Below are 12,353 nucleotides of genomic sequence, written 5' to 3' on the forward strand. Positions count from 1 at the left end.
TCATATTGGATTAGAACCTATCCTAATGACCTCAGTTTAACCTCACTTCTTCTGTAAAGATCTTATCTCCAAATACAGTCACATTCTGAAGTACTGAAGGTTAGGACGTTTATATATGAATTTGGGGGGGGATACAACTCAGCCCATAACAGCCTTCTAATTGGTCTCCTGGCTTTCACTCTTGTCTCTCAACAGTCTATTCTCAGACTCAGCAAGAGTGATTCTCAGCTCAGAACCTTCCAGTGACTCCTTAGCCCTTTCAGAATAGAATCGAAAGTCCTTACAGTCACCTACAGGACACTACACTATCTGCCCTCCCCACCCTCCACCTCTCTGACATCATCTTCTATACCTCTTCCTGCACCTCCCTCACTCCGTGCAACCTCACTGGCCTATTTGCCATTCCTGGAGTACAACAGGCAGGCTCACACCCCAGTGGCTTTGCAATGGTCTTCCAACCAGGATACTTCCCCCCAGATATTCTCATGCTCAGATGTCACTTTCGTGCTCAGTCATCATCATCCCTAATGATGCTGTTTAAATTGCATCCCATCCCACTTTCCTGTTTTATTTTTCTCTATAGCATTTAGCAGGTTCTAATATACTTTACACTTTATTTTCTCTATTTGTCTGTCTCTTGCAATAGATCATAAGGTTGTATATAGGCTTATCAGAGCAGGGATTTTGTTTGTTTTGTTCATCTCTGTATTTCCTGTGCTGGAATAGTACCAGGCTCAGAATAGGTTCTCAGTAATTATTTGTTGAATGAAAACCACGTTGGCTGGACGCAGACTCTCCATCATTACATATTCTCTCAGATGAAGCCCCTGTCAGAATGAAATGCCAAAAAATTAGAAATATATGCTATGAAAGGTCTAAGGAAAAAGCACAATAGGGAAACTTTGTAAAGATCTCCTGGATATTTAAAAAAAGGAGAAGACAGTACAATGATAGGAGGGGGTACATCTGGGCTATGAAGCAAGGAATTTATTGAGTAACCAGCTAAACTAACCTTCACATCAGTTTCCACTTACTCTTTGGAACAGATAAAAGAGTATTAATTTTTACATGTTGGTTTAGATGACTTGTTCTGTTGGGTTTGTTCCTTAATAGTTCACCCCCAAACTGTTGCTTTCTTGTAGATTGCCTGGTTCCCTGGGGGCACATGATGTCTCTGCCTTTTTATCAGAAACTTCACGAGCACTATGATCGCAGCTACCACAACAAAAACCTTCGCACCACCATGAGCCAGTACCAGCAGGAGAAGAAAAGCTCGGCCATCTACACCCACGGCTCCACTGCCTACAGCAGCCGCTCCTCCGCTGCCCACCGCCAGAAGTCCGAGGCCATCAGCCAGGCATCTGCCACGTCCTACCAGCAGCAGGCTTCCCGGGCCTCCGAGTTTGCCCTCTCATCTGCTGTCAGTCAGAAGGCTGCCTCAGCCTACGACTATGGCTTCTCCCACGGGTATGTCCAAAGCAGCCTTACAAATTTAGGGCAAAGCCACATTCTCTGAATAACTTCCCCATGTCACATTTTCTTATCTTCTTACTGGCAGTCCTACCTTTAAACCAGGTATGGAGCAAGGCCATGTTTTGGGAGGCCTGGGACTTATGTCTACGATTTCCCTTTACCTTCCTTCTCTGAGTTTCACAAAAAGCTTCACAGCCACCCTGGGATGTCTTGCTTGAATTGCCATCTGTGATATTGCTAGAAGCAGAGATGTTTTGCCGCAAGTCGTGTTCAATATTCAGCAGCAGCAGAGCCAGGAAACCTCATTTCAATACTCACAGCAGGTTTCCTCGTCCTGAGAACATTTCAACTTAGATGAGAATAGAATTTTTTTTTTTAAAGAAATGCTCATGCAGAGTCTTAACTTCCAATTTTATTTATTTATTTTTAATTTATTTATTTTATTTATTTATTTTTGGCTGTGTTGGGCCTTCATTGCTGCGCACAGGCTTTCTCTAGCTGCAGCGAGCAGGGGCTATTCTTCGTTGTGGTGCACAGGCTTCTCATTGTGGTGGCTTCTCTTGTTTCAGAGCACGGGCTCTAGGTGCTCAGGCTTCAGTAGCTGTGGCTCACGGGCTTAGTTGCTCCGTGGCATGTGGGATCCTCCCTGACCAGGGATCAAACCCGTGTCTCCTGCATTGGCAGGCGGATTCTTAACCACTGTGCCACCAGGGAAGTCATAGATGAGAATAGAATTTGAAATTCACAGACCACAGGATCCCAAACTACAGCAGAGATGTGTTCTATTCTTTCAATATATGAAAGCCAAGGTTAAAATTCCGAGCTATTATTCAAGCAGCAAATATTTTCTTTAGCCAGGGCATTTTATAAAAACATGGCCCTATCTCAGTCAGCCTAAGAATACCAGGAGCAAACTGGTACTCTGACAAAATTAGATTTAACCCATTGCAATGAGGGAATCCACACACCAGAGGAAAAGAGAGTTTCAGTAGGATTCTAGGAAGCGTGGAGTTTAGATGTAGGTCTGGTCTGAAAAATGAATCCAGTGTCCTGCTGCTTTGGAAACAGTCAAGTTGAGATAAATGAGGACTGTTGTATCTAGAAACCTTTTATGTGGAGCTCAGCACCTAGGCTGGGAACTGAGGCTGCTTCTCTGTCAACAGCAACTCCTCCACACAAGAAGGCAATACCTCATTCTTCCTGATAAAATTTCAAACAGCAAGCCTACTGATAATGTTTGATATTAGAGAAGAAAGTTTCTCGGTGAGCCTGTAGTCACTCAAAGAGAAAGTTATCACAACCCTCTACTGCAGCAGCGTCCCCGGGAGACACATTTCCTGTGAACCTTGAGCTTGGTTTCTCTGTGTTTGTTGTTCCAGCCTGATAAATGCTGGGCAGATAATTTCTCAGTCCAAGCCAATTTTTATTTTCTCCATATCCAGAGCAAAATGTGTCATGGGGATTAAAACACACTTGCAAGATTCATGTGATTTTATTAGACATCTATCTATAGTCCACAGAAAGAATTGCTGAACTTCAAAACATAAAAATTCCTGGGCTATGTGATCAGTAATCACCTGCTGCCTCAAACCTCCTCCATCTGGCATAGGTTGCATTATTTGTTCTAAACAGATGTAATTTTGTCTTACAAAATTTAAGTCCACAAAATACCTGTTAGGGCAACTGGAAAAGGTGTTTATTTCTGGGAATTAAAAAAGTTACTGAGGAAATAATATGGTGGCTTGTATGTAAGGACAGTTTCTGAAGGCAGAAACGCCTGAATCCCTGTGGGTTTAAGCAGTACCTGATCCACGGCTGTGATTCCTGGGCACTGACATTGACCTCCTGGGAGCTTCTGCATGTTCAGTACCAGAGTCTCTGGAGTTTACCTGGAATGTGTGATGGCAACGTTCTGAAATTCCACTTAAAATGGAACAGGATTGTTTTGCAATCTCACTTTCATGGGTCATGTGTGCCAGGGGATATTCATAAGGACCTCAGATTAGCTGCACATATGGAAATATTGTCAGTGAGGAGGTGAACTCACTTCTTTTAGCTCTTGTTTCAAATACCTACCTTCCAAAGGAAATAGGAATGAGCACCATGCTATGTGACAGTATCATTGTGTTCTCCTGAAGAATGTCCTATACATATGTTTAAGAACCTCATTTAGGAAACAGCTGTCCTGTAATAGAGAGGATTATGTTTTAAATATCCATTTTCCTGGTCTGTCTGTGCCAAGTCTATAGAAAATGTAGAAAGTGGGTATTTTTATTACCATACAGTTGTTAAGGTAACTCCTTGTGTACTTATTTCATTCCCCCAATACTGTAGAGGCTACAGAGTTTTATGAATCTGTAATTCAAAGAGTTTTACTTCTTAAACTCTATTGCTAAATTTTGTTAAAATTATTTTAATTTTATACAAATTCTTTTTTTAACCACAGATGCAATATTCATATTTATTTACAATCTGATAAATTATATCTAACATTAGTAATTGAAATTTTGAGAATCTTTATATTTTATCCAGAAAACATTTGCTCTATATTATCTTTGGAAGACAGCCATTTTAACTATAAAGAGCCTCAGATAATAAACTTTCTGTAGGCAGTAGAACTGTAATTATTTTTCTATACTCGACCTCACATCTTCCTTCTTGCTCTATAAGTATTTATGTAGGTAAGTAGGTATTTATTAATGGCTTGCTATGTTTGAACAACTCCACTTAGTAGAAATGTAGACTTAGAAACAAGAAAGGGAAGAGGATGTCAATATTTTCTCCTTTGTGTAATGCAATGTAAAAGAAAAGAAAGCTAACCTAATCCGAGGCATATTTTAGTTTTTCTTATTTTAGACCCAGAGCTAACAGGAGCAAATGATATTCTTTGAACATTTCAAAATCTTCATAATTCCTTCAGGTTGTATTTTAACTTTTTCAAAGTGGATCAATATTTCCCCTGCTAAATGAAGTCCCTCTTTGGTTGCGAAGAGTGTTGTTAATTAAAACTCATGTGGGGTTGGAAATGCAATTCTGTGGAGTGTATATGAACACTAGGCTTGATCTATTTTTAGCCTCTGCTTTGTAGTTAGATGTCCAGTAGTAAAGTGGAAACTATGGAGATTTATACGTGCTCAGGACTTGGCTGACCTCAGTTAAGACTTAAGAACAATGGCTTGTTCAGAGTCAGTGTGGTTTTTAGCTCAGATTGGTTTACCAATTGCATTCTGAGCCAAGGGTTATAAAATAAATTCTGGAAGGCTTATTCTAAATGCTTTAGTTCTTAGTCACAGTGTGAAAAAAAAAACTAAATTAAAGAAAGTAATTCAGGAAAACAAAATGATACAAGACTATTGTTTTATGTTAGTAATTCACAAATACTATTAGAGATGAAAGGAGAAATGGTACTCATGACCACTTCACAACCATTAGGCAAGGGTTTTTAGCCTCTGTCCATGAATAGGTTTCAACAGAGTTTTGGATGATCTCAAATTATATGCAAAATTAGGCGCAGATGAAATTTTTTTTTTTTTTTTTTTGCTGAGAAGGACCCTAGCTTTTATCAGATTCTCAGAGAACTCTGTGGTTCAACAAAGGTCACAACCACTGCACTAAAAAGTCACATATAAATATCAGACAGCCCAGTGTGTGACCTGAGGATCCCTTTCTAAGGAATTAGGATGAAATAAGGAAGATGTTTACAGGGAATGTGGTATATGGAAATCAGGGTGCCATCCTTTCTTTTGAGTAAGATTGGAGTAAAAAAGAAATATTTTGTTATACTTGATAAGTAGAAATGAATAACTTCCAGAAACCAGAGAACAACACAGCACAGTTCTTGGGTGATGGGCCCCTCAACCCTCTGTGGTAATGGTAGGCATCAGATTGTCTGATTCTAAACAGATTAAAATCCAGCCCATATGATACCGTTCAGCATAGCATTCTCTATACCACTTTACAGTAGCTCTGAGAAGTAGAAATTATTATCCTCATTTTTAAAATGAGGGAATTGGAGGGACTTCCCTGGTGGTGCAGTGGTTAAGAATCTCTGCCTGCCAATGCAGGGGACACGGGTTCGAGCCCTGGTCTGGGAAGATCCCACATGCTGCGGAACAACTAAGCCCGTGTGCCACAACTACTGAGCCTGTGCTCTAGAGCCCATGAGCCACAACCACTGAGCCCACGAGCCACAACTACTGAAGCCTGCGTGCCTAGAGCCTGTGCTCCTCATCAAGAGAAGCCACCACAATGACAAGCCCGTGTACTGCAACGAAGAGTAGCCCCTGCTTGCCACAACTAGAGAAAGCCTGCGCGCAGCAACAAAGACCCAACGCGGCCAAATAAATAAATAAATAAACAAATTTTAAAAATAGCACAAAAAAATGTACAAAGAATAAGAAAATATTTTTTTAAAAAAATGAGAGAATTGGAGACCAAAGAGATTAAATGACTTTTCTTCCTTACACTAACAAATAGTGGAAGAGTGACTTGAGCGCCCCAACCTACCCCAAGTCCCCCACCCTTTCTACAAGTTCCCAGTAACTCCCCTTGACTACATGGCTACCATATTTTTCTTGAAGCATCAATGTGTAGTTTTGCATTATGCTTCCTTTTCTTTCCCCTGCTTCTCCTGGAGAAACCAAGATTTAGAGCAGGGAACAATAGGTAGAAACAATAGCTAGAAAATCCCAGGGGCATTATGAATGCCAAACCTGGAACCTTACACACTCTTTAACTGTCACTTAGAATCAGACCTGAGACTCACAAGGGCTCTGGAAGACACCAGTTTGGGGATAAGAAAACTGAAACATGAGTGACTTGCCCTGGGCACCGTGCCTAACCTTAAATTGTGCCCCTTACCTACACTCATGTCACATTGTCACATTGATTGACCCTTGGTTATTACCCAGATCATAACCTCTTTTGAAACTTCTAGACTTTGCGAAGAACGTGCTAATGTTCAAACCAGTTGTAATTCTCACAGAAGATACCAATGCTAAAAACAGAGACCACAAAACACAAACCCCTGTCTTTTATTGATGGATCTGATTACAGCAGGGACTGAGGGGGACCTGAAGACTTGCTCCCTTTCCCACCCCAGTGTGGTTTCAAAAGATGCTACCAAAGAAGTCTGCTGCCTTGTGGACATTTGTGTGTCTTGACCTCAGCTATGGGTATCGGATTAGTGTCCATTTTCTATATCTCCATTTCTAGGTGTTGTAACGTAATGGCAAGTGGGTAGTCTTTGGGGTCAAACAAGCCTTTACTTACATGCAATTACACTTGCGACTTTGGATATGCCTGTAAACTCTCAGTTTCTTCATCTGTAAAATGAGGAAAATGATTGTTGTTCATGTTGGCAGCCCTAAAAGAGATAATCATGTAAGGTGTGTAGTATAATAGCAGGCACATAGGGACCGTTTAGTGAGGTTTAGGTATTGTTCATTCATTCAGTAAATATTTACTGAGTGCCTCCTGTGTGCTAAGCACTGCTCTAGGTGCTTGGGATAAATTACTGAATAAATCTGACAAAGATTCCTGCCCTCTTGGAGCATGGAGAGATAGGTCATAAACAATAAATACAATAAAAAGGACAATGAATTTAAATCATGCTAAAAGGTAATAATGTTATGGAAGCAATAAAAAATAGAATAGGGTAAGAAGAATTAAGATATATCCTCTTCTCTAAAGAAAGGTTTAACTATTATATATAAGGAAAAGGCACCATAAGTTTCTGGGTAGCAAATAGAACATTCTGGGATTTGTCTTCCAGAATTTAAGTACTAAGAAAATGATGAGTCATATTACTTCCTATGTGACAGGAGAAGATCAGGGGAAACATCTAATGAAAGCAGAAACCAGTTATTCTTTTTTATTCTGCCCAGAAATGGACAGGTTTATTGCCAGCTCCTTCTTTAAAAGGCAACTACTGAGTTGTGTTCTGAATCCCCAAAATAAACGCTGCGTCCAAAGAGAGACTTCTCCACTCATCAATCTCCGACACACATTGCTGTAAACCTGCAACTTGTTTGCGGAGAGAGGACTGGGAGTATCATTCCTGGTGATACCAGTTTCCTACAATTGGCAATTTGTAGATCCATAGAATTGGGGAATGGCAGGAAGAGACCACAAGCTCATCTAATTCAAGCCCCTCCTTCCACAGATAACATACACTGAGGCCCAGAAAGACGTGATTCATTCTCTGCTTCATTTGCTTTGTTTCTACATTGAAAATACTATTCATCAGGCTCTTTTGCAGGTCAAATTAAAGTTTAGATGATACAAGATACCCCCAGAATGGCATTAATCTTCCATAGGCAGGTGAATCAGGCTGTGAGAAGGAAGACATGTCCCCTCATAGAGTGGGAATAGAATGAGTAGCTAGAGGTGGAGGAAGGGCCATGCAGTTACCTCCCATCGCTCAGAGGTAACATGTTAACTCTGTCCACTGCTGGCCGAGCAGTGAGTGTAACTGAGCTTCCCCACAGAGCTCTCCGAGCTGTGGGAGCCCAAGGAGCCCTTGCTGCACGCTTGACCTTTTCCACAGCAGCCTTTCTAGATGAAACAGGAGATGGCAGGAGCACCTCAAATGAGGAAGGTAACCTTCATGCAAAGTCTAGTCAACCCTAGCGACCATCCTCAGAGTGGGGTGGAATGTGGGTTTCTGGGCTGCCTCATAAATAAATTAATAAGGCTAACTTTTACTAACCCTGGACAATTTTCAGTCCACAGACCTAGACTCTATAAGGCATCTCCTGATGTTATGGTCAAGTGTCCTGCATAATATATTTAGGAAATATAGAGTGGACTCTTTCACTTCTGCTTAAAAATGGGCCATACTCACTCAGTCGGGTTAAATTAATTTCTAAAATAGCCAGGAATGGATAGAAACTGAAGGGTGTATGTGATAACCATAAAGATTTGTCTCTCAGTGTTTAACCCACTAGCTTTTTCTAGAGCATGACTATTCTAACATTCATGTTGAGAAGTGGTTCAGACCCCCCTGGTATTTGTTTTTAGATCATGTCTATCTATACATTAGCTGTGGCAAATTACTAAAAAGGAGAGTAAAATGTTACTTGTCAGCGGAAATTTAAATAATGGAAACAATAAGGCCATAAATAGAAGAAAAATTGTGGTTATATTACTATTTAAGTAACTAAAATTTTTTAAAAACTAAAAATGAGGTATTTTGGCTTCCCTGGTGGCACAGTGTTTAAGAATCCGCCTGCCAGTGCAGGGGACACAGGTTCAAGCCCTGGTCTAGGAAGATCCCACATGCCACAGAGCAACTAAGCCCGTGCGCCACAACTCCTGAGCCTGCGCTCTAGAGCCCGCAAGCCACAACTACTGAAGCCTGCGTGCCTAGAGTCCATGCTCTGCAACAAGAGAAGCCACCACAATGAGAAGCCTGCACACTGTAATGAAGAGGAGCCCCCGTTCTCTGTAACTAGAGAAAGCCCGCACGCAGCAATGAAGACCCAAAAAAGCCAAAAATAAATAAATTAAATATAAATAAATAAAAATAAAAAAGATATTTTTATGTTGAGAGACTGAAATAGAGAGGAAAACAGGATAACTATAAGGTAAATAATGCAAAGACAGAAAGAATGGCCAAGGGACTGTTATTTATTATGATACTGCATGTCAGTAAATTTCAAGGATGATGTTGATCAAACTAAATTCGTGCTTGTATCTTATAAGAGACCTTTTCTGGAAAGTATATTAGTGAAAAAAGGACTCAAAGCATCCTGCTTATCCACTAACTTTGATGTTCTCCTGAAAGTTCCTTAAGTGTTTAGACTGGGAAACAGGAGAATCAAAAGGTCAGTAGAAAGTGTTGAGGCTGACATGATACCCATACCAAAGGAGGAGCGTAGGACGAAGCTGCTGTATATCAAAAGTAGACCCAAAACAACCTTTTACAAAACCCAGGGAAAATACAGTCTTTCAAGTTTTGCAACAGGGAAAAATGCAGCTGATAGAAAGATAGAAATGAGAAAAGAGACTGTAAACTCCAAGTGCTTGTTCCTGACCCTCCAGAGGGTTCTGAAGATGAAAGAGATGGACCCTCAGATCCCAGAAGCCCTGAGGAGGAGGGGCTGACCAAATGACCAAAGACAGCCAAGAAGGACAGTTTTCTAGAAGCTGACCCATATTTCAGTAAAACCACCACCTTTTCCTCCCTCCTGGGAAACAGCTGAGCATTTTGTTTATATGCAGCAGTGCTAGGTTGTAAATATATATGAAGAGGCGGTTTTAAAGGAAAATTGTTAGAATAATAAAAATGAGTTCAGTTCCTTTGTGGCGACTCGGTAAAGTATAATGGCAACACATAGATAAGTCAGCAATGAAAATGGAACTTCTATTTTCAAGCTTTTGCACATATCTCTGTGTCATCCTGAGATGACTTACCCATCTTTTAATGTCCAGCTCTTCCACGAAGGATTCCCTGATAACCCCAGACAGAAATTGCCTCCAAGCCTGTGAATTCAGCTTTTATTTGCTGTTGTAGATTTTTACTTAATTTTTCTGTTATCAGAGAACATATTTTGTATGGTTTAAATTCATTTAAATGGATTGAGATTGTTTTGTGAGTTAGCATATAAATTCTCCTGGAGAATGTTTAAAAGAATATGTATTTTGTTGTCATTGGGTAAAGTATTCTAGAAAGGTCAGTTGTATCAACTTGATTGAGAGTGTTATTCAAGTCTCCTATGTCCTTGCTGATTTTTGTCTAGTCGTTCTATCAGTTATTGAAAGTGGAGTATTGAAATCTCCAGCTATTTTCAATTTTCTATTTTTTCTTTCAATTCTGTCATTTTTTGCTTCATATATTTTAGGGCTCTGTTGGTAGATCCATGTACATTTATAATTGTTATATTTTTTTGAGGAATTGACCTTCCTATGATTATGAAATGTCCCTCTTTGTCTCTAGTAATATTTCTTAGTTAAAAGTATATTTTGTTCGATATTAATATAGCCACTCCAGTTCCTTATGGTTATTATTTGCATGGTATATCTTTTTCATCCTTTTACTTTAACAATATGTGTCTTTGAATTTAGAATGTGGCTCTTGTAGCAGCATATAGTTGGATTTTTAAAAATTCATTCTGACAATCTCTGCTGTTCCTTGGAGTTTTTAATCCACTCACATTTAATAAAATTACTGCTATGGTTGGACTTATGTTTACCAGTTTTTAAATTTTTTTCTGCATATCTCATATCTCTTTTGTTCATTTGTTTCTCCTTTACTGCCTTGTTTTGTGTTAAATAGATATTTTTAGTGTACCGTTTAATTCCTTTCTTTCTTGACTCTATTTTTTATTATTTTCTTAAGGGATTGCTTTAGAAATTATAATATACATATTAACTAATCACAATCTACTTCAGATTTATATTAACTTCGTACCAGTAAAATTTAGAAACTTTGCTCCAATATAGTTCCATTTCCTCCCTTATCCTTTGTACTATTATCGTATGCCTTACAACTATATATGTTATAAACCCAACAGTGCAGTGTGATAAGTATTGTTTTATGTAATATTATGTCTTTCAAAGAATTTAAGAAAATAGAAATATATGTATGCTTATATATTTATCTAGTTATTTACTTCCTGGTGCTCTTTATTTTTTGGTGTGGATTCAAATTACTGTCTGGTGTCATTTCCTTTAAACCTGAGGGATTTGCTTTAGCATTTCTTATAAGACAGGTCTGCTAGCAATGGATTCTCTTGGTCTTTGTCTGGCAATGTCTTTGCTTTCAGTTTTGAGTAATAGTTTTGCTGAATATAGAATTCTTGATTTATTTTTTCCCCCAGCACTTAAATATGTCATACGAATGCCTGTGGGTTGTATCGTTTCTGATGTGAAGTCAATCATTAATACATTGTTCTCTTGTATGTGATGAATCATTTTACTCTTGGTGCTTTGAAGTTTTCTCTCTGACTTTGGCTTTCAACAGTTTGACTATATATGATATATCTACATGTGTATCTCTTTGTGAGTATCATACTTGGGTTTGTTGAGTATCTTGGATCCATAGATTAATATTTTCATCAAGTTTGGGGAATTTTAGTCCATTATTTCTTCAAATATATTTTCCTACCTTTTCTCTCTCTCTCCTCTTTCCAGTACTACCATGACTCATATATTGGTATGTTTGATGTTGTCTAACAGACCTCTGAGGCTTTAAGATTTTTTCTTCATTCTTTTTCTGTTTTTTTTTATTAGATTATTTCTATCTTCAGATTCACTGATTTTTAAATTCTTCTATATAAAATCTGTTGAGTCCCTTTAATAAATTTTTCATTTAAGTTATTGTACTTTTAAACTCCAAAATATTCATTTGCTTCTATTTTATAATTCCTATCTCTTTGTTGACATTCTCTCTTTTTGGGTCATTATTATAATACTTTCCTTTAATTCTTTAAACATGGTTTCCTTTATTGGCCTTTGAACTTATTTCTTATTACTGCTTTGAAGTCTTTGTTTGCTAAATCCAACATCAGGGTGCACCTGGAGACAATTTTTATTTACTGATTTTTTCTGCTGGTGTGTGTCACACTTTCCTATTTCTTGTCATGTTTCATAATTTTTGTTGTAATTGAAAATGGGACATGTTGGGGGCTTCCCTGGTGGCACAGTGGTTAAGAATCTGCCTGCCAACGCAGGGGGCACAGGCTCAATCCCTGGCCCAGGAAGATCCCACATGCCACGGAACAACTAAGCCTGTGTGCCACAACTACTGAGCCTGCGCTCTAGAGCCCACGAGCCACAACTACTGAAGCCCACGTGCCTAGAGCCTGGGCTCTGCAACAAGAAAAGCCTCCGCAATGAGAAGCCCATGTACCGAAACAAAGAGTAGCCCTCGCTCGCCA

The 12,353-nt window shown here is 39.1% G+C and overlaps 1 protein-coding gene across 1 annotated transcript in view; it reads left to right on the top strand.

Moving 5' to 3' along the window:
• Window positions 1-621: 621 nt before the first annotated feature.
• Window positions 622-12,353, top strand: part of MYOM1 (myomesin 1) — a 135,371-nt gene continuing 123,639 nt past the window's right edge. Inside the window, exon 1 of the mRNA XM_022551339.2 lies at window positions 622-1,467. Within this exon, the coding sequence (XP_022407047.2) occupies window positions 1,166-1,467 (302 nt within the window). The 5' untranslated portion in view covers window positions 622-1,165. The remainder of the gene's footprint in view (window positions 1,468-12,353) is intronic.

The sequence above is a fragment of the Delphinapterus leucas genome, chromosome 14 (assembly GCF_059928025.1).
Source record: "Delphinapterus leucas isolate spDelLeu-1000000601 "Yukka" chromosome 14, BTC_Dleu_Yukka2, whole genome shotgun sequence".
Taxonomy (NCBI): Eukaryota; Metazoa; Chordata; class Mammalia; order Artiodactyla; family Monodontidae; genus Delphinapterus; species Delphinapterus leucas.